The following is a 20,968-nucleotide window of genomic DNA, read 5'->3' as shown; positions in this document are numbered from 1 at the left end:
ATTTTATGAAATTTATACAAAATTTCACTTTAAAATTATTTTTTCTTGAATAAATTGACTTAAATTTAATATTTTGCATGTATTTTCAGACAATCAATGGGCATGAGGGTAAAAAGACCGGCAAATCAAAACAACAACAAGTGCTAAAAATCAAAAAACCAAAGAAAAATTCCATTAAATGACATTGAAATTTCATCCAAAGCTACATTCAGAGCTATTAGACATCTGTTCGGATGCGGGAACGATGGAAAATTGCATTGAATTTCAAGAAATCGCAACTTTGCTGAATACCGCGAATGATTTTGTCAAAGATTTCACTAAAATTCGTTTCAAAGGAGGTAAATTTTGTTCGAATTATTTTTTAAAATGAGATTTTCATGTATTTTTTGCATTTTAGGCAACGAACGATACATTCAAGAAATCGCAAATCGTCTTGCCACGCATTTCAAACGTTCTGACTTCGCCACAGAGGATGATGGAAAGCTCGTTGTTACAAATTGTGATAAAATTCGCAAAATTTTTTGGTATATGATGTTAAATACGGAACGAACTTACACAAAAACCTTTCAAAATGACCCGAATTTAAGTCATTGTCTCGGAACATTGCCAAAAATGACTCCATGTTTGCTTCTCGAAGTACTTTGGGCCACAAATTTGGATCAATTCATCTTGGAAATTGTCTCGTATGCGCCTTCTTGGTTCATTGTCGCTTGGTTTGACGATATTTTGGAGTCATTACGAGCTATGGAGCCTTTTTCTTTGCTCGAACGTGTACAAAAATTGTTAAAAGCTGTGCTCGTGCACTTGAAAGAGTTGTGCAACGCAACGATGGCATGGGAAACAAAACAAAAATTTTTGGAAAATATTTCGGATTTCATTGCGGCGCTCCTGTGTCACTTTAATACGCCTCCCGGAGAGTTAGAGAAATGGTCTCAGATGAAAAAGAGCAAATATTACGGGTTTGTCATGTATTATTTGTTATCTGTAACGCAAAAGGGGATGTTAATGTATGGCGGCGAGGATGAAAAATCGAAAAATATCGAATTAGAGAAATTCTATGGAATAAAAGTCGATGTCAAGGACGAAAAAAGTGTGAAACAGGAAAAAAACGTGGAAGAATTCAATCACGAGAAGACATTACAGGTAAGATTCTTTGAAAAAAATTAAATTTTTCACGCTAATTTCAGATGAAAACCTTATAAAAATAGTGTCACAAGCTATTTTGCGTTCATTTTGCCTTCAGTTTGCATTCAAAATGCCTCAAGCGAAGAAAAAGCACCTCGAGCCATACCAAATAATAGAATTTCTTTCAAACATTACAAAAAAATTTGCATATTTCATCGCTGGAGACTACATGTCTCCCGATTGGACAATAAAAGGCAACATTCAATTCTGGAATGGGATTCTTTTGGAAGCTACTTGCCTTACTTGTTACATCTTTAATGGATGGCAATATCGCGATGATTTAAGTATCGTCATTTTGAACACTTGCTTTTTTATGTTTTGCTGCATTGGAGCACAACGTATAGTTACGTGGGTAACAAGTCACACTTATATGCTGGAAATATATCGTTATCTGCTCGAATTCACCGAAAAATGGGAAAAAATCGAAGAAGCATTTCCTATTTTGCTGAAATATAATCGCTTCATGCAACGACTGATCGTTGCTTATGATGTTTTGAACATAGTTTCTCTGCCTTTTGTTGGATCTTTGTCAATTTTATACTACTTATTGACGGGAAAACGGCAAATTTTCTTGGAATGCTACATTCCCTATGTCGATTATACCAAAAGTCCCGGTTTTGAAATGCATGTCATTCTTCATGCATACACAATGTTGATTGTTGCACTGATTTTAAACTCTGGAACGAGCTTTGTGTTGATAATGTTCGTCGAAGGATGCGCGCAAATCGATATCTTACGAGCTCGTCTCACAATATTAACCACGAAAATCGTAAAAAAAGATCTCAAGGTCACGGATACACTCAAAAATATTTTCGGAGAACATCAAAACTTATTGAAGTACCTTGAAATGGTCGAAAATGCTTTACAGATGCAAAATTTGACAGATCATTTAATCATGGGAGCTGTTACGTTGCTAAGTTTATTCGTTTGCTTACAACGATTTTGGCCAATTGGATATGCCATGATTGGAATCGGGCTGATGTTGACTTTTTCAATTGACTTGCTCGGAACAATCATCGAATACAAGATGGAAAAATTGATGATGGATATTTATGACGTGCCATGGTATTTGTTGTCTGTGAAAAATCAAAAAATGTATTGCTATTACCTGAAAAGTGCGCAAAAAACTGCGAGATTAACGCTTGCGGGACATTTTTCCTTGAGTTTGGATACATTTGTGCGATTATACAAGGGAATTTATTCATATTTAATGATAATGCGAGAAACACTTACCTAAATGGAAATCAATAATTCACAAAAATGTCTGTAACAATTTATTAAATTTCACATTTTTGCACTTTTCAGCTTTAGTATTGATCGAACGTTCACCAAGAATTACCTTTTTTAAAGCTTTTTCACAAGTAAAAAAAAATTTTTTAAATTTTTCAAATTTTTTTCTTTTTATTTTTTACAAGAACATTTTTTGTTTTTTTTTTAATTTGTCACAAATTTTTTTTTTTTTTAATTTTACAAGAATTTTTTTGAAATTTAAACATTTTTTACAAGTAAAATTTTTTTTAAATTTTTCACAAGAATTTTTTAAAAATTATTTTAAACTTGCGAGAAACACTTACCTAAATGGAAATCGATAATTCACAAAAATTCCTGTAACAACTTATTAAATTTCACTTTTTTGCACTTTTCAGCTTCAGTATTGATCGAACTTTCATCAAATATGCTAAAATAATGTCAGTTTTTAAAAAAACGAGTCTTGAACCTTATGAAACTGTGAATTTTCTGATAAACTTCACTTTGAAATACGCTTTTCTCGTTGTCGGAGACTACATGAATCCCTCATGGAGTTGGAGTCGAAGCATCCAATTTTGGCAAATGATCGCTTTGGAAGCATCTACTTTTGGATTTTACGTTTTTTATGGATGGCAAAATCGATACAACTTGAATGACGTGATTTTTACAATTTCATTAATTATGGTTAATGGCATGGCTTTTCAAAGGATGACGACTTGGGCATCAACTCATGCCAAAATGGTTGATATGAAGGATTTTTTGTTGGAATATACGAAAAAATGGGGAGAAGTTCCTGAAGCGTTGCCCGTGTTACTTTGGTATTATAGACTTTTAAAGAGAATTGTAGTAACTTTATCCGTCGTAAATACTTTTATTTTCGCGTTGGAAGGAATTTCGCCTCTTTTGTACTATTTGGTTACAGGAAAGATGCAAATTTTTCTCGAATGTTACATTCCATATGTGGATCACAAAACGCATCCCGGTTTCGAATATCACGTGATTTTTCATGGTTACATAGCAGTTGCTCTCACAGGAGGTCTAATTTCAGTAACGAATTTTGTGTTGATGATGTTTGTACAAAATTGCGCCCAAATTGACGTTTTAAGGGAACGTTTATTGGTTTTAACAGCAGCAATTTACGACGAAGCGATGAAACCTCAGCAAGTCACGGAATTGTTAAAAAACATCTTTTTGGAGCATCAAATTTTGTTGGAATACATCGATAGTGTCGAAAGTACATTGACATTGGAAAACATGAGTGATCACTCTTTTATGGCAATTACCACGTGTTTGAGTCTTTTTATCGTTTTGCAACACTTTTGGGCTTTTGGATACATCAGCATTGTAGTTGGATGTATTTTAACCTTTTCCATGGATTTGCTTGGGACCATCACGGAAGTCAAGCTTGAACAACTTTTGAGAAATGTTTATGATGTGCCATGGTATTTGCTTCCTGTGAAAGATCAAAAGATGTTTTGTTACTTTTTGAAAAGTGCACAAAAAACTACCAGATTAACACTGGCAGGACATTTTCCGTTGAGTTTGGATACTTTTGTTAGAGTTTACAAAGTTATTTATTCGTATTTGATGATTATGCGAGAATCGCTTGCTTAATTTTTGTAAATTTTAAATTATTTTTGTGCTTAAAGTTACTCAAAAGTTTTTAAATTAATTATTTTTTGTCATATTTCGTCATTTTTTATTCAACTTTTTAATCCTAATTTAAGTAAGATGCTTAAATAAATTTTTAAAAAATTGAAATTAATAAAAAAATCACATGTTAAAAAATTTTTATAATTTTTTTTTCAAGAAAATCCCCCTTCAAAAAAATTAAAAGTTAAAAAAATTTAAATTATATTTTTTATTAAATTTTTTAAAATTTTAATTTAATAAAATTTTTTGAAAAAATTTTTTATTTATTTATTTTTAATTTTTTTATTATTTTTTTAAATATAAAGTTAATAAAATTTTTTGTAACTAAAAATTTTTGATTTATTTTTTTTATTAATTTTTTTTTTAATTTTATTTAATTTGATAAAATTTTTTGTAATTAAAAAATTTTAATTTGATAAAGTTATTTTTCCAATTTCAAACTTTTAACGGCTTTTTCTCATAAAAAAAAAAATATTTTTTTTAAATTTAATATTATTATTTTTTTATTTTCAGGAAATTTGCAACATGTTCCTTAACACATTGGAAAACATCGCAATGCTCATTGACGCCAACATGTACATCGATTGGTTCGAAATTGATTTTCCCGATCCGCGACATCTCAACGACGAATATACCTTGCAACACATAATTTCGCATCTTGCACATTCCCTCATCGACTTACAATGGAGCACCGTTACCCTCAAACATGACGTCTTTCCAAAGCTTCAAAGTATTCAAACGCCGCCGCAATCCACGGAGGAATTCGCCAAATCAATGAATCTCGGACCTTTAATGGAAAAATTAGACAATCACAAAATTTTATCAGCTGAAGACGCAAAAATACTTTTGGAAGAATTTTTATCGCGCGACATGATTTACAACAATGAGGAATGTTTGGAAACTTTAAACAATTGTCGAAAAATGCTGAATGTCGGAAATTGTTCTTTAATTATTAAAAAAATTGCAGAAAATGACGAAGAAGAGTTCGAAGACAGTTGCAAAGAAAAACTTGGCGAAATATTATCAGAAGTGATAAATTCCATGAGCGAAACGGAAATTTATGAATTTCTCAAGTCACAAAATGCATATTTTTCAAAGCCTTATGTGAATATCGAGTTCGATGTTGATCTCGATGACGTTTTATACGACTCAGATACAGAAATTTTAAAAATTTTGAAAGCTGTAGCAAAAAATCCAAAGCAGTTCCTTTCCATGTCACGTGATATCGTCACAAATTCGCAAAAATTCCATCCCGACATCCATAAACGACTCATGGAGCATTACGTTAAAGTTCTTTCTGTGATTGCAACGAAAGTTTCCGAGACTTTAAGTGTTTTTAAAGCATCTTTAAATGCTTTGATGGATATTTCCGACTCAGCGGCAGTTGGATTTTTCTTCAGCAAAGTGTATAAATGTTCGATTTTCGCTCAAAAAGATTTTGTGAAGGGATTTCTCATCGAAAATATCGCAGATACAACCGATGGACAGAAAATTTTGAACGTTTCTCAAATTTTACTGAAGATTTTGGACAACGACGCTGTTAGTTTAGCCAAATATTTGCCCATGTTGGTAGTTGCTTTTGGATTTTTACTTGATAAAGTTCGTAATTCACTCGAAAACTATGGAGATTTGGCAAGTTCGTTGTTAGAAGCTGTAACTGCCGTCATGCATAGACTTGTTAAAGTTTTTCTTCCCATCGCGACTTCAGAACGTAAGTTTATTTTATCAAAAAAAAAAAATTAATAATTTATAATTTTTGATTTTATAATTGTAATTAATTTTTTTTTTAATTTTTTTTTTTTAAATTTTTTTTTTTAATTTTTTTTTTAATTTTTAAAATTTTTTAATTTTATTTTTTTTTATCTTTGATTCTTTTATAATTTTAATTAATTTTTTTAAATTTTTTTTTTTAAATTAAAATTTTTTAATTTTAATTTTTTAATTATTTTTTTTATTTTTAAATGTTTTCAATTTTAATTAAAATTTTTCTAATTTTTTTTCTTTTTTAGAAAAACTTTTTGTTCAACTCCAACTAAAAGAAGCTCATCCGCTGACAAAATATTACCTGCAAAAGCTGGATCTCGAAAAAGGACAAGAACAAGCAACTTTAGAGCGATTTTTGCATCCCGATGGCTTCAATGCGATGGAAAAACGTCTTCTCACAGCTACTTTTTGCGAATACCTCACTAAATGTACTCGCAAGGAACTAACTTTGCTCACGAAGAATCACGAAATTCGTCATTATTTCACGGATGCCATGCTAATTATTGTCGTTAGTTTATCAGAACAGACAAAAACTTTGGAATTTGCGTTGAAAAATTACTCGCATCTCTTTCAAATGATGTCAAATGAGGAAAATATTGGAGCGCAAGAAGCTTTAGCTCTGTTGAAAGGCGTTGTAAAGATCTTTTGTGCCTTACCGGAGGATCAGAAGGAAGTAACAGCTTATGGAATAGTACCGCATTTGAAGAAACTCGTTGAACGAATCGTAGAAAAGGATGAAAATTCGAAAGAAATCGTCGAAAGTGAATTGGCAAAAACTAATATTGCGGTTTTTAAGCCTGAAATTATTTTTGCAACGAAATAAGATGAGAAATATTAACACAAATTTTTGTTAAAAATTAATTTTTAATATTTTTTATTTCTTTATCCCGTTAAATTTGCCGAAAATTGTTCAAAAAAGGCGATTTGAGTAAGGAATCGCTTCCAAAGTGATTCAAAAGTACTTTTGTTCAATGTCATAAGGTGACTTTAAATTATTTTTTCTTCAAAAAATACTCTAAATTTTATATTTTTACCTAACTTTTCAATTTTTAAAAATTTCTTTTATTTTTAATTTTAAAATTAATTTTTTTAATAATTTTCAGTCAAAATTTTCAAACTTTTCGTGACATCTCCCCAAATTCGTGTTCGAACCTTCAGTTACCTCATCATTAAATCAATAAAAAAATCTTTTTACCGAAAAACATCATGCAAAAATATGAAAAACTCGAGAAAATTGGCGAAGGAACGTACGGCACGGTCTTCAAGGGACGCAACAGAGACACTCTCGAAATCGTGGCATTAAAACGCGTTCGTCTCGACGAAGATGACGAAGGAGTTCCCTCATCTGCACTCCGCGAAATTTGTCTCTTGAAGGAGCTGAAACACAAAAATATCGTTCGCTTGTACGACGTTTTGCATTCCGACAAGAAACTCACGCTCGTGTTCGAGCATTGCGATCAGGATCTCAAAAAGTACTTTGACAGCTTGAATGGCGACATCGACATGGAAGTCGTCAAATCTTTCATGTACCAACTTCTGAGGGGCTTGCAATTCTGTCACAGTCACAACGTTTTGCATCGCGATCTAAAAAGTCAAAATTTGCTCATCAACAAGAACGGCGAACTGAAATTGGCTGATTTTGGACTTGCACGAGCGTTTGGGATTCCCGTCAAATGTTACAGTGCGGAAGTTGTCACACTTTGGTATCGCCCTCCGGATGTCTTGTTTGGAGCAAAATTATAGTAAGTCCCATTTTTTTCAAATTTCATCAAAAAATTACGATTTTTTTTATTTTTTTTTTAGTACAACGAGTATCGATTTATGGTCAGCTGGATGTATTTTCGCGGAAATGGCGAACGCAGGAAGACCCTTGTTTCCCGGTTCAGATGTCGATGATCAGCTGAAGAGAATTTTTAAGCTTTTGGGAACTCCAACGGAAGAAAGCTGGCCTGAACTCACACAATTGCCCGATTTTAAACCATTCCCGCCATATCCCCCAACTAATTCATGGAATCAAGTTGTGCCAAGGTTAAACACAAAAGGACGAGATTTGCTGCAAAAATTGCTGATTTGTCGACCAAACTTACGAATTAGTGCGGAAAAGGCAATGGCGCATCCGTACTTTACTGACAGCTAAATAGTTTTTCTCACTTTTCTAAAAAAAAAATTAAAATAATAATAAATAATTTCCGTACCTTTAGATTTTGATATTTATTTGGGTCGAGTTGATTATGTGTTTTAACATAATCGAAAAAAAAATGAAAGATTCGTTCAAATAAAGGTAATTTCAAATAAATTTTGATTTTTTTTAATTTAAATTTTTGACTTGAAATTCGTCGAAAATTTTATATTTTCAATTTTTGGACAAATTTAAATAAATTTTTGACTTTACGATTTTTTTACGTATTTTTTACGTATTTTTTTACGTATTTTTTACGTATTTTTATATTGATGAATTTTTAAGCTTGAGAACCATCAAATTGACATTCGAAAAAAATTTACAGATTTTTTACGTAACTTTTTTTTTATTAAAATTAATTTTAATTTATTTTATAAATGTTTTTAATTAATAAAAATTGAAAAATAAATTAAAAAAGCCAAGAGCAAAAATTCATCGAAAATTTTTCATGTTCATGTTTTGAAAAAAATTTAAATAAATTTTAATTATATACATTTTAAATTTAGAAAAATTCAAAAATAAAAAATTAAAAAAAAAAAATATTTAAAAAAATAAAACTTTCCTTCAAGATATAAATTTAAGAAATAAAAGAATTTTTTTTTTTGTTTTTTTTCATACTTTATTTAATTTCATCTTTTAATTTAAGATATATTTTAATCATAATAGCTACACCTACTCTGCGCTTAAACCTTTATTAAAACATAGTACATTTACTTTAATATAGAAAAAAACGGAAAACAACAAAAAATGGTGATAACATTATTTTTTTTAAATTTATTTTTTTTTTATCCTGTATACCAGCTGTCTCGTTATTTTTTTATAGATATTTATAAATATATTTAATATAATCTACAATATGTATAAAAGATATTATAGAGCTTTCTCTCTCGTAGTCTATTAGTTGTGTTCTTTTTTTTTGTTTTTTTTAAGAGTAATTTTTTTTCTCAACATTTTTTGAAATTTATTTTTCTTATTTTTAATTAATTAATTAATTAATCTTTATAATTAAATCTAACCTTAGTTTTACAAAATATATTTAAGGTATTACTTGGCTTCATTATTTTCAATAATAATATATTTAAAACATCCCGCAACGGGGAACAACAAACAAAAAAAAAACGAACTTGAGCTCCAATTCTCGCATTCACTATTTATTTTATTTTTATTTTTTTTTTTTAATTTATCTCATCAAAGAAAAAAAAAGCTTAACTCGGGACGTTATATGTTGTCTTCTTGTCTTCTTATGTGAATATCATTTTTTTTTATTTTAAGATTTTTTTTGTAGTAGATTTAGAAATTCGTTGTAGAAATTCTTAACATTTTAAAATTTTCTTATCACTTTATAAGGAATACATTCATCATTTTTTTGTTTAATTTTTAATGGAAGATAGAAAAATATTGATATCTACATGCACAATTATTATTTTTTTTCATAGAGCTGTACTAAAGGAAAAGACGATCGATCGATGATTTTGTAATAATCGCGAATTTCTTATCAATTAAAATTATTGCTGATTATCATCTTTAATTATTATTCAGATGCGATTAGGTTACATCATCATTCGGGCAAGTTTATTCACCTTTTTGTTTCCCGTGTGCATGGCGAGACTTTTGTTAATCGGAACTTAACGATCGATCGTCTCACGATTTTTTAATCTTTTTTTTTTAATTTGATGTCTGTCCTTTCCTTATTAAAGCCAAATCTGCCAATTTTTTTTTCCTTAATTTTTAAATTTGTCTTAATTTTTATAGAAGGCACTTTTTGTGTTAATTTTATTTTTTTTTTCTTATGCGACAAAACCTTATACCAAAATGAAATTTTATTTAAAATTATAAAAAAAGTGTAATATCTCACATAAATGATCATCTCCATGTAACAGAAAATAAATGAGCAATAAAAGGAGTCATGATAACTTATTTTTTACAATCTACTAAAAATTTTTAAATGCGATTTTATACAAACAAAAATTAAAATAACAGATAAAACAACAAGAAAAAGCGTTTTAAATAGTAAAATAAAAATAAAAAGTCATGAAAAATTATTAAATATTACAAAAAAAAAGGAAAAATATTTTTTTGTGAATTTTTGTGTTTGGAAGAAGGAAAGAAGACGTGATTTACTCACGACGAGCCTTTTTCTTTGTTTTGTTCTGAGTTGGTTGAGTGACTTCAGCTGAAAAAAAAATTTTTTTATTTTATTTTTATTAAAAAATCAAATCGCTCCAATTTTTTTTTTAAATTTTTGTCCCAAAAACTTTTGTTTTAATTAAAAAATTTTTAAAATTAATTTAAATTTATTTTAAAAATATTTTTGTTGTTTTTAAGTTATCTACATTGATATTCCTTTTTTAAAATTTGATTTCAATTCAACTAAAAAATTGAAAAATAATTTTTTATTATAAGAAAAATTTGAAAACATCTTTTTTTTTAAAAAAATATCTTTAGAGAAGGAAATTTTTGTAAAATTATCATTTTCAAAAAAAAATAAAATTTTTTTTCTATAAATTTCTTGAAAAATCATAAAAAGTTTTTTTTATAAAATTTTTTACTTTTTTTTATTTTTATTTTTTTTTATTTTAATTTTAATTTTTTACTTTTCTTTAATTTTAATTAATTTTTATTTTTTTTATTTTAATTTTAATTTTTTTTATTTTCGGCTATCGAAACCAATGGCATGGGACAAAAAGTTCAAAAAAAAAATTTTTTTGGAGTGGATTTAAAAAAAAAAAAAAAAACTTACCATGAATCTCCTCGATGACAGCTTTAATGTTCTCTTCCTTCTTCAGCTCGTTGTTGACGCGATTTTTAATCTCCTTTTCGTTGCTCTTTTCCTTTTTGCCGCCCTTTTTGTTGTTTTTGCCGGTGTCAGCATTATTGGCGAGATTTGCTTTTGCAGCTTCTACCAAAGCAGCGACGTTAATTTCCTCCGCCTTTGCTCCCTTCTTTGGCTTGACCACGGTCCAACCATCATCCGATTGACTTTCCTTGTATTCCTTGAGTTCTTGCTTCTTTTGCGCCTTCATTTCAGCAAAGTTGGGCTTATTGGAAGCCTTGGGGGTTTTTTGTTCTTCAACCACGGGAGCGGCGACTTTTTTAGCGGCGGCAACGACAGCCTTCTTCTTCGGCTCTGCGGATTTCTTGGGTTGCGACTTTTTGACGTCACCATTTGTGGCAGCGGCATGCTTTTCCTTCTTTCGCTTCGTCACCGATTCTGTCAAATTGATGTTTTTGTCGAATTCGGGCAGCGGATTGGGCTTTTTGAAGCCAAATACGAACACCAAAACGGCAAATATCGATACGGCAAATGCCGGAATAATTAAACTGAGTTGACTGACGTCGAATGTGGTCTCCATGATGATGCTTAATGAATATTATCAGACTTCCAACACAACAGAACGTATCACAAATCAATCACTTTATCACCTATCTACTGTTTTTTATACCACGACTTTGATTTTTTTTCCTCCTTGGGATGCAGAAAATCAATTTTTTGACCGGATTTTCTGAAAAAAAAAGAAAAAATTAAAAATTGAGGTTTTTCGTTGCCCAAGTGTCTCAAAAATCGAGGAAAGTTCAAAGGTTTTTGAATAAAAATTAAAATTCGGTGAAAAAAGAGACACCTCATCAAATGGAAGAAGAAGAAAGCCAGCTGGCGAACTACTTACTTACCTGTCTCCTTGCTTGCAATCACGAAACCCTCGACAATTCCAGCGAAAAATATCTCTTTGTTAGTCTCTGATGGAGTTTACGGGCATTTAGTTCATTGTTTTCGGTAGTTACTGTGACTATTTTTGTCAAAAATATCGGAGCTCGAAAATCAGCCTACGTGGTTAATTCCATTATCAATTTCATTCGTCTCAGAGGTGTTCTCTCAGAGTACTGTTTTCCGGCAAACAACAAACTCCGTGTGGGTTGTGAACCGGACGAAAGCCTCACCGATCGCGCGTTTAAATTCGCACGAACACATTACACTGCAGAATTATCACTTTTATTCGTCTCAAAATTAGTTCAATTCTTATCCGCATTTCCGTAATGAGGGCGCTTTTAACGGAAATAACGCCCTCTATCGACTTTTATCATTTTCATTCGTCTCATTTGAATTTTGAATTAGCAAAGTTGCGATTTTCTTTTCGTGTTATGCAAGCACAGCTGAAAATTTAAGACTTTTTCATCGAAATTCCCCACAAAAATCCAGCTGAATGAGACTTTCGGATATTTTGAAGGCCGCACAACGGCTTCAGGATTTGCCTCCTGAAGGCGGATACGAGAAAATTGTGTACAAACGCGTGCCAGTCAAGACTTATTTCAGCGGTAAGTTTGCTCGTGTAAATTTTTTCTTTCGAAATTTTTTGTTTACAATTTTTTTCTTTGGATTTTTCAGGCAGGCAAATGTTCATCGGTTACGTTGGCATCACAATTGGAGCCTTGTACTTGTTTTACTTGAACGACAAGAAGCTTCATTGCGAAGATATCGAAAACAGATCTGCCGTGAATGTCTTGTATCCGATTCTCTTGGCGGAACGCGATCGGTGAGTCGCGAATTTCGATTTTAGATTTTTTTACACGGTAAAATTTTTTTTTAGGGAATACCTCAAGCAACTTCGTCGTAATCGTGATGAGGAAGCTGAACTCATGAAGAACGTCAAAGGATGGGAAGTTGGAACGTGGTACGGTGAACCAGTCTACAAATTATTGCCAAAGGATACCTTGGTTGACCCACATTTCTCTGATTTCTATGCCCATTGCGAGAGGAAGCATCTTATGCGTCGTTACAACTTGAAGATGTGGAATTAAGCAACATCTGTTTGTTCATTTATTCGATTATTGAGGAGAAAATATAAAAAAATTGTGTAGCAATTTGAGGGTTTTTAATGGGAAATTGAAGTTTTTTGTTCATTTTCATCGAAAATTGATAAGTTATCAACAGGAAGTAATTTTTGAAGGTCTTTTCTTTCATTTTGAGGTTTGAAATTGATGAAAATCTTATTAGATGAGAATTTTTTGAATGGAAGCAAAAAAGCAAAGGTATCATATTTGTTCATTTTTCGTCAAAAATTGATTTAATATTAATTAAAATGTTATTTTAAAAGACTTTTATTTAATTTTGAGCTTTAAAATTTTTTAAAAAATTATATATTATAATATAAAAAAATTTCAAGCTCTTACACAAATTATATTTTTTTTATAAATATTTGATAAAAAATATTTTTTTATTATTTATAACTTTTTTCAAGTCATTATTAAATTTGAACTTCTATTAAGTCAAAATATTAACAAAAATATTTTTTAAAAAAATTAACTTTGATTAAGTTCAACGAAATTTAACAAAAAATTAAAATTAATTTTATTTTATAAACGTTTAATTTTTTTTCTCGTTTTGAGGTATTAATTTGATCAGAATTATATTCTATAAAGTTTAAAAAAACTCATTTTTTCAATATGTATATTTTAATATAATTTTTTAATATATATTTTTTAATATATTTTTTAAAATATTTTTTTTAATATAATTTTTTAATATATATTTTTTAATATATATTTTTTAAATATATATTTTTTAAATATATTTTTTTTAATATTTTTTTTTAAATATTTTTTTTAATATATTTTTTAATATATTTTTTTATATACATTTTTTAATATATTTTTTTAAATATAATTTTTTATTATACTTTTCGTTAAAAATAGTAAAAAATCAAAGAAATGTCAACAAAAAATAATTTTTGAAAATTTTTTCTTTCAATTAGTATTTTAAAATCGATCAAAATCTTTTTAAAAAAATAATTTTTCAATTGATAAAAATTATTCGATCAAATATTTTTCGTCAAAAGTACAAAATTCTTCAAAAACTTCTAAAAAAATGTATGTTCTCCATTAAAAAAATCATGTTTTTGTTTGTTGTGATGACACCATTTATAATGATTCGAGTATCACTCTCTGCGTTATTATTCATTTAAATGATTGAATAAATGACGAATTATCCAATTTAGTGGCTTCTCATATTCATCAAATGTCGTATGTGATAATAAATAGAAATAATAATAACGACGCTCTTAATTTACACCAAGAGCAAACATAAACATTTGAGGCAATAATGATTGAACAATAGGTATCTGGTTGCCATTGTTGTGGTTTAAAATGAAAGCTATTGAGATTAATTTCGTCTCTGGTCGTTGGGGCTGAAAACTCTCACACAAACAGTCTTCCTAAAAAAAATATCTCGTTAGATTGGTGATTAAATAATTGAAGCTGAAATTGACTCTCTTTTATTTTCTCACACACAAAGATTTAAATTTTTTTAAATTAGTTGTTGTTGTTGCAGTCAAGAACATTTTAACTAAATAATAATTTCGTTAATCATGGGTGACATTTATTTTATTATTTTCAGTCGTTAACGAGGAAACAATGCGGGAACACTTCCTTTTGAGATTTTTTTTCTTTTTCTTCTACCAAAAGCGACACTTAATTGAAACTTAAACATCTCAATTCCGCACGAATGCGCAACTAATTGTATTGGAAATTGACTGTTGATGTCCACAAAATTACAGATAAATATCAACATCAAAAAGGAAGAAAAGTCCCCTTTTCGCATTTTCACACATTGACCACGTGCATTCCTTGCAGGACACGTAAAAATGTCTCATTTACGACAAAATGTTGTTTGTACGTGTTGTCTCTGTTTTTCTTTTGTCTTTACGTTTTTTTTTTGTTCAAATCTGTTGATTCGTGTTTGTTGTCTTTTGTTCCAATAATTGACTCCCTCAACATTTGTTACCAAAAAAAAAAACATTTCTAACGGATCTTCTCATAATTACCTAGAATTAAAAAAAAATAAATCTTGAATGACAAATTTTTTTTTTTGTATCGACATGTTATTATTATTACCTGAATAATATTTAAAAAACGACTTTTGTGGTAGAAAAGTGTAATTAAATGAACGAAAAAGTCATGTTGATGTCACGAAATTGTATTTCTAATTAAATGTCTTTGAAACGTATGTTTAGAAGGAAATCAGAGCATGTTTGAATACAGTTTTGAAAAAAAATTTGGATTGTTATTTTGTGAGAAAATTGAACAATAATTCAAAAAATTTTAAAAATTAATAATATTAAATTTAAATTGAATTTTTATTAATTAATTATTTAATTAAAAAATTAATTTAAATTTGATTTAAATTGAATTAAAATTAATTTTTAATCATCTAAAAAAATTAAAAATTTTTTTTTTTAAATTTTAAACTGAATATCATAAAAAAATTTCTAATCGAAATTTGCTTGAAGTTTAATTTAAATTTATTTATAAAAAAAAAAAAAAAAAAAAAAAAATTAAATGATATTAAAAAAAATATTTAAAATAAAAAAATAAATTAATTTTTTAATTAATTATTATTTAATTATATCTAAAAGAAAAAAAAAATAAAATAAATAAATAATTAATAAAATTAAAGATTAACAAATTTTTTAATAATTTTGTGAAAAAGTTGTGAAAGTTTATTTCATAAAAATTTTAAAACATTAAATAAAATTAAAATTTTAAATAAATTTAGGTAAAAATTTAAAAAAAAAAATACATAATTAAAAAAAAAATATTTTATTAAAAATTTATTTTTAAAAAAAATATTTTTATCGAAATTTTCTTCAAATTTAAATAAAATAATTCAACCAAGATACCTAAATAAATATTTTTTAAAAATTATTTTATTTTTTTTATAAAATATTTTTTAATTTTTAACAATTTTTTTTTTAATAAAAAATTATATTATTAATATTTATTTTAAAAAAATATATTTTATAAACAAAATAATTTATTAATGAAATTTAAAAAAAAATTAAATTTGGCAAAAATAATATTTAAATTGATAATTTGTTAAATTTTCGGATAATTTTCTCACAAAATGACATTCAAAGCAGATCTCTTCCATTATCATTATTTTTTTGCCATCGCAATCGCAACAAAAACTGAAAAAACAATCAACTCATTTCTCCTCTATTCTCATTATTATTATTATTTCTAGTCTCTTTATTCATCACGTAGGTAATTATTATTAACCGTACGAAACGAAACTAAAAAATTGAATAAAATAAACCGCAAATTTGACTTCTGTAATTGGATTTTAATTTTGCATTCATACGAGCGAGACTTTTAATAAGAGAGATGGAGAGAGACAAGAAGCAGACCAACACAATGCAAATGCGAGGAAAAATTAAATTGTCATTATTATACCCATTTTATGTGCATACCGCATAATTTTTCCATTGTCTTGCACTTTGCACACACCTCTGAGCTGAACAAGTGCATTCAGAAAAAAATAATAAAAAAATAGAAAAATAAAAACGGAGACGAGCGAAGAAACTTTAATTAAATTTTGTGCCATTTTGTCGTGTAATTGAAAACTTTTCTCACACAATCGCGAGATTTCTTCAGCTAAATGGGGTGATTTATTACTCTCGCCATAATGATGAGTCTTTCTTAACAATTTAACTACTTTGCATACGTAAGCAAAGCAAAAGAAGCCTCAATTATTTAATTTAATCAATTTTCATATTGAATCAAATCCATCATTTTGAACATTTACGCATAGCGCACGATGGAAGTAATAATGACAAACACAATCATGACGACGACGATAATGGAGCAGGCAAACGAAACGGAGAGAAAATTAATTTCTTTAAATTACGAGGTACTTGAACTAAATTAAAATTGACTTGAGCTTCAGTTCATGCATAAACACATGCAAATATTTATCATTATTTATTTTCTAACCGCAATCTACAGAAAATTTTCGAAAAAAAAAATAATTTTCAAAGACACGAATATGTGCATCGATAAATTAAATTAAATTAAATGGCTTTCAATCAAGCATTTATTTATTACTTAAAGTTGTGTGTCTCTCCGTGCAGCGCGCATAAATATGAATAATAATCAGTTGCATTACGTTGTTATAAAATGTTGTCATTATCATTAAGAAGTCTCGCTCTCGCTCTATGAATATGTGCATAATTTCTCGAGTCATCCAACTTCATGCATGCACGCCGCATGACAAGGTGAACAATATTGTACCCGAGCGAAATCTTTTCTTTTCACGTACACAAAGTTTCTGTGTAAGGAACTAATCAAGTTAAATTAAGCTTGCAAATAAATACTTGCATTATTATAATGATTGTAACGTACAAACTAGAAATTATTTCTATTTTTTAAATGCAATCGTTTTGTATGATGAGAGATTAGTGCATGAGGTAAAAATTTTTAAAGTTGTACAGATTTACAATTTATTAATTTTTTTAAATTTTTATTTTACAAAAAAACTACTGAAAAAATAATTTTTTTGAAAAATTTAACAATTTTTGAGAATTTTAATTTATTTTTTTTAATTTTAATTTTTATATTTTAATAAATTTTTGAATATTAAAAAAAAATAATAATTATATATCAAATTTCAAATATTTCAATTTTTGAAAATTTTTAATTAAAAAAAATTTTTTCAATAATAAATAAATATTTTTTTGATTGTAAAAATAAAATTTTATATTAATATTTTTTTTTTTTAAAAAAAATTTTTTATAGTTTTTTTTTTGATTTTAATTTTTTTTTAAATTTAAAAATATTTTATTAAACGATTAAAAAATATTTTAAAAATTTATTAAACATACACATTTTTATATCTTCAAAATAAATAATATTAGGCAAATAAAACATTTTTTATTAGAGTAAAAAATTTAAAAAAAAAATTTAATTCTTTTTATAAATTAATTATTTAAAATTTTTATTTTTTTTTTGTTTATAAAATACATATTTGACTTAAACATTTTTATAATTTATTTTTTTTAATTTTTAGAAATAAATTTATTTTATTTAAAATTTTATTGAACGAAAATACTTTTTTTAAAATATTTTTTTCTAAAATTTAATAAATTAATTTTTAAGATCAACCTCAAATCTAACATTTTAATCCACAAAAAGAAATTGCTACCCCTAAAAAAAATTAAACAAAAATCATGAATAAATGCAATCGAGCAATATTGTACCGAAACTGCACAAAGACGCATTGTAGTGTAAGAAAAACGTTAGATTATTAGAAAAAGAAGTGACTTATTAAATTATTACTGCTTGAGCATTGAATTGTTGCGTGCATGAAATTTTAAATACGCCACAAAGTTCATGTGTGCCTGCACACTCAATTCAATTCACATCAAAAGGCCATTATTATAAATAACTATCGACATACAATTATATCGGGGGCTTTATTAGAATAAGACAATACCTGTATTTAAATGATTATTAGTTTCAGCAGTTATGAAGTTAATGGGCAGCTCCATGAAAAAAAAATTACAGAAAAAAGTGGGCAGTAATTTTTCCCTCTAATTACGAACAAAAACGTGCATTTAATGAAATTTTTCACATCACTCCTTTTTTTCTTTTGCCTTTAAAATTACGCCCTCGTTGAAATTGGAGCCAATCAAGCACTTTTTTTAATTATCTTTATTACTAAAACAACACCGTTGTAGGAGAATTTTAATTAAATTTGCGCAGATTCTGTGTAGAAAAAGCGAAACGCGTGTCAAAAGGGGGACTCATTTGCATATAGATGACAATCAACCCTTTTCTCCGGCTCAAATGAGAAAATTTCAAAACAGGATACGGGATTCGTTAAATTCATTTCCTGCCTGTGATTATGCGTACTAATTAACCAATGGATGATGAACGACGACGACGACGTGAAAAAGTCATAAAACACACGTCACTGCACCATTTGGAAATGATTTTGCTAATTATGCATTCATAATCAACATTTATTATCCTGCCACTGCATGCCGATTATTTATTCATTTTCATTTATATTTAAATGATGGAAATTTATAATAATAGTAATGAAAATGAATCGAGTGATAAACATTATTTTTCGGACGAAATTTACATATTTTTCGAATATTTTCCATTATATCGTAATAATCATCACTCTCTGGCATCATTAAATCATTCTCTGTGTGTCTGTCGTTAACTAACAAATCGTGCGGAATCAACTTCGGAGCAAAATTTTGATCTGAAAGTGTGAAATGGTGAAAAGTTTCGCATTTTTTTGAAAAATATTTTAAAATTTAAATTTTTGAACAATTATTTTTTAATATTTTTTTGTTAATAGTTTTTAATAGTTTTTTGTTTTGTTTAAATGAAAAAATTAAATTTTTAATTTTTTAAAAAAAAATTTTCAGAAAATTTTAACATTTTCAAAAAAAAAAAAAAAATAATATTAAATTTAAAAATTCATTTTTTTTTTAAATTTTACGAAATTTTACTGCCAATTTTAATATTTTACTAAAATTTAAATTCAATTATTTTTCATTTTATTTTCTTTTAAATTTTTAATTTAATATGACTTTTTATATTTTTTTCTCAAGTAAGTATTTTAATTTAAAAATTTTGGAAAATAATTTTATTTTAAAAATTTTAATGTTTTAGGTAATTTCAGAATTAATTTTATTTTTAAGAAACTCGAACTAAAAATAATATTTCTTTAAATTTCTTTAAATTTTAGTTTAAATCCTAATTCATTAAAAAAAAATTAAATTTAATTTTAGTAAAATAAATGAAGTAGAAGTAAAATTTAAGAAAAAATAATTTAAAAATTTATTTTATCCAAAAATTTTAATTTTTAGATTTTAGAATTAATTTTTTTCAAATAAATTTATTTTTAAATAATATTTTAATATTTTTTTAAAATAAATTTTAATTTTTTTTAAAATTTCTTCTTTTAAATTTTTGCAAAAAAAATCATCAGCGAAAAGTAATTTTTTCACAATTTATTATTTTAGGTTGAACATCTCCTGTGACACGGACAATCAAAAATATTTTAATAATAATTGTATTCCATTCTGTGTTAAATTTTGATTAAAACCAGACCAAACTCCGTACACGAGAGAGAGACAGAGGTTCAAATTATCAGATGCATAATAAATTAGACAACGATGTCTGTCTACAAAATTCAATGGGAAATTGGAAAATTTGTTTTACATCACACGTTCTCTCGTTCGGCTGACATTCAGAATTTTTGTAACTCGAGAGAGGTGACAATTTATCAAAACACACGAAAAATTTCCAACTGAATAATTTCTAACTACGAATTTTGTGAGTTTGAATTTTAATTTTCCAAAATTTATTTAGTGACACGATGACGTGATGCAACGAAATTCGTCAACAACTGAAATCAGAACACCTTTCATGGTCTAACCGAAGCATGAGGACAGACATCCAATCATAGGTTTGGATGCAACGAAGCGTTAATTATCATTTCATGCATTTAATTACAGTGTCTATTGTCGTTTCTCTACGAGTTGCAGCCATTGTTGGCGGTCGCTAAACTCGAACATGCTGATGAAATTATAATTGCCGAGAAATAATCGGGCAAGAAATACGTTCCCCTAACAGGTTGAAATAATGAGAGATGACAAAAAGTAACAATTTTCATGTCTTGTCTCTCAAAATTTTTGACACGTTGCAATTAATTTCTCCCGTTTTATGCATCAAATCGAACAACTAACGATAATTATTACTTTTTACAAAAAAAAATTACGATTCCCCGTTCGCCAGACTTTTTTTTCCACAAGGTAATTGACTTTTTTTTTGTTTATGAGGCAAATCGTCACTATTTATTAATAAGCTTTTGTCGGTTTCTTTGGTGCTTTGTCAACAATTTAATGGGAGAGGGAACAAAAAAAAATGTTTTTCTCTTTTTTTCGAGATCAAAGTTCAATATTTACTCTGATGCATATTTATTGATACAAATATCGCATTTTTTGCTTTTTCGTAGTTGTGTCGGTCGATGATGATGTGTGTATATTATTGGCCTTGTTCTTATCTGGGCACAACATGCAGTTCTTTATTTGTTTGTTAATCTGTTTAACTGAAAATTCATGCATTTATAATTCAATAAAGTAAAATAAA

General features: G+C 27.6%; 4 protein-coding genes across 5 annotated transcripts; 3 read left to right on the top strand and 1 right to left on the bottom strand.

The window, feature by feature from the left end:
- The first annotated feature begins 127 nt into the window (after positions 1-127).
- LOC134833986 (uncharacterized) lies at positions 128-6,687 on the top strand. Its single transcript, XM_063848496.1, has 4 exons — positions 128-338; positions 398-1,143; positions 4,600-5,797; positions 6,096-6,687. The coding sequence occupies exons 1-4, from the start codon at positions 179-181 to the stop codon at positions 6,671-6,673; spliced, it is 2,682 nt and encodes an 893-aa protein (XP_063704566.1). The 5' UTR covers positions 128-178; the 3' UTR covers positions 6,674-6,687.
- A 274-nt stretch (positions 6,688-6,961) lies between these two features.
- On the top strand, positions 6,962-8,050 carry LOC134833860 (cyclin-dependent kinase 5 homolog). Its single transcript, XM_063848338.1, has 2 exons — positions 6,962-7,592; positions 7,654-8,050. The coding sequence occupies exons 1-2, from the start codon at positions 7,057-7,059 to the stop codon at positions 7,985-7,987; spliced, it is 870 nt and encodes a 289-aa protein (XP_063704408.1). The 5' UTR covers positions 6,962-7,056; the 3' UTR covers positions 7,988-8,050.
- An 897-nt stretch (positions 8,051-8,947) lies between these two features.
- Positions 8,948-11,869, bottom strand: LOC134833883 (uncharacterized). 2 transcript variants are annotated; one of them, XM_063848366.1, is made up of 3 exons: positions 11,695-11,869; positions 10,770-11,532; positions 8,948-10,202 (listed from the first exon to the last, which is right to left on the bottom strand). In XM_063848366.1, the coding sequence occupies exons 2-3, from the start codon at positions 11,380-11,382 to the stop codon at positions 10,147-10,149; spliced, it is 669 nt and encodes a 222-aa protein (XP_063704436.1). In that variant the 5' UTR covers positions 11,383-11,532; positions 11,695-11,869; the 3' UTR covers positions 8,948-10,146. The 2 variants fall into 2 exon arrangements, with proteins under 2 accessions (XP_063704436.1, XP_063704435.1); XM_063848365.1 differs by having other exon boundaries at positions 11,699-11,869.
- Positions 11,870-12,132: 263 nt separating this feature from the next.
- LOC134834004 (NADH dehydrogenase [ubiquinone] 1 alpha subcomplex subunit 13) lies at positions 12,133-12,886 on the top strand. The gene is made up of 3 exons (XM_063848514.1): positions 12,133-12,340; positions 12,411-12,558; positions 12,613-12,886. The coding sequence occupies exons 1-3, from the start codon at positions 12,229-12,231 to the stop codon at positions 12,821-12,823; spliced, it is 471 nt and encodes a 156-aa protein (XP_063704584.1). The 5' UTR covers positions 12,133-12,228; the 3' UTR covers positions 12,824-12,886.
- The last annotated feature ends 8,082 nt before the right edge of the window (positions 12,887-20,968 follow it).

The sequence above is a fragment of the Culicoides brevitarsis genome, chromosome 3 (genome assembly GCF_036172545.1).
Source record: "Culicoides brevitarsis isolate CSIRO-B50_1 chromosome 3, AGI_CSIRO_Cbre_v1, whole genome shotgun sequence".
In the NCBI taxonomy this organism is placed as follows: Eukaryota; Metazoa; Arthropoda; class Insecta; order Diptera; family Ceratopogonidae; genus Culicoides; species Culicoides brevitarsis.
The sequence above is the reverse complement of the archived record's forward strand: the minus strand, read 5'-3'. Positions and strand labels throughout refer to the sequence as shown.

What these genes read in the sequence shown, in the direction of transcription:
- LOC134833986 (XM_063848496.1), top strand. Translation starts at nt 179, where the DNA reads ATGACATTGAAATTTCATCCAAAGCTACATTCAGAGCTATTAGACATC. An exon ending in TAAAATTCGTTTCAAAGGAG is followed by an intron (nt 339 to 397) that starts GTAAATTTTGTT and finishes TTTGCATTTTAG; the next exon opens with GCAACGAACGATACATTCAA. An exon ending in TCCCATCGCGACTTCAGAAC is followed by an intron (nt 5,798 to 6,095) that starts GTAAGTTTATTT and finishes TTTCTTTTTTAG; the next exon opens with AAAAACTTTTTGTTCAACTC.
- LOC134833860 (XM_063848338.1), top strand. Translation starts at nt 7,057, where the DNA reads ATGCAAAAATATGAAAAACTCGAGAAAATTGGCGAAGGAACGTACGGC. An exon ending in TTGTTTGGAGCAAAATTATA is followed by an intron (nt 7,593 to 7,653) that starts GTAAGTCCCATT and finishes TTTTTTTTTTAG; the next exon opens with TACAACGAGTATCGATTTAT.
- LOC134833883 (XM_063848366.1), bottom strand. Translation starts at nt 11,382, where the DNA reads ATGGAGACCACATTCGACGTCAGTCAACTCAGTTTAATTATTCCGGCA. An exon ending in TGTCATCGAGGAGATTCATG is followed by an intron (nt 10,203 to 10,769) that starts GTAAGTTTTTTT and finishes TTTTTTTTTCAG; the next exon opens with CTGAAGTCACTCAACCAACT.
- LOC134834004 (XM_063848514.1), top strand. Translation starts at nt 12,229, where the DNA reads ATGAGACTTTCGGATATTTTGAAGGCCGCACAACGGCTTCAGGATTTG. An exon ending in AGTCAAGACTTATTTCAGCG is followed by an intron (nt 12,341 to 12,410) that starts GTAAGTTTGCTC and finishes TGGATTTTTCAG; the next exon opens with GCAGGCAAATGTTCATCGGT. An exon ending in CTCTTGGCGGAACGCGATCG is followed by an intron (nt 12,559 to 12,612) that starts GTGAGTCGCGAA and finishes ATTTTTTTTTAG; the next exon opens with GGAATACCTCAAGCAACTTC.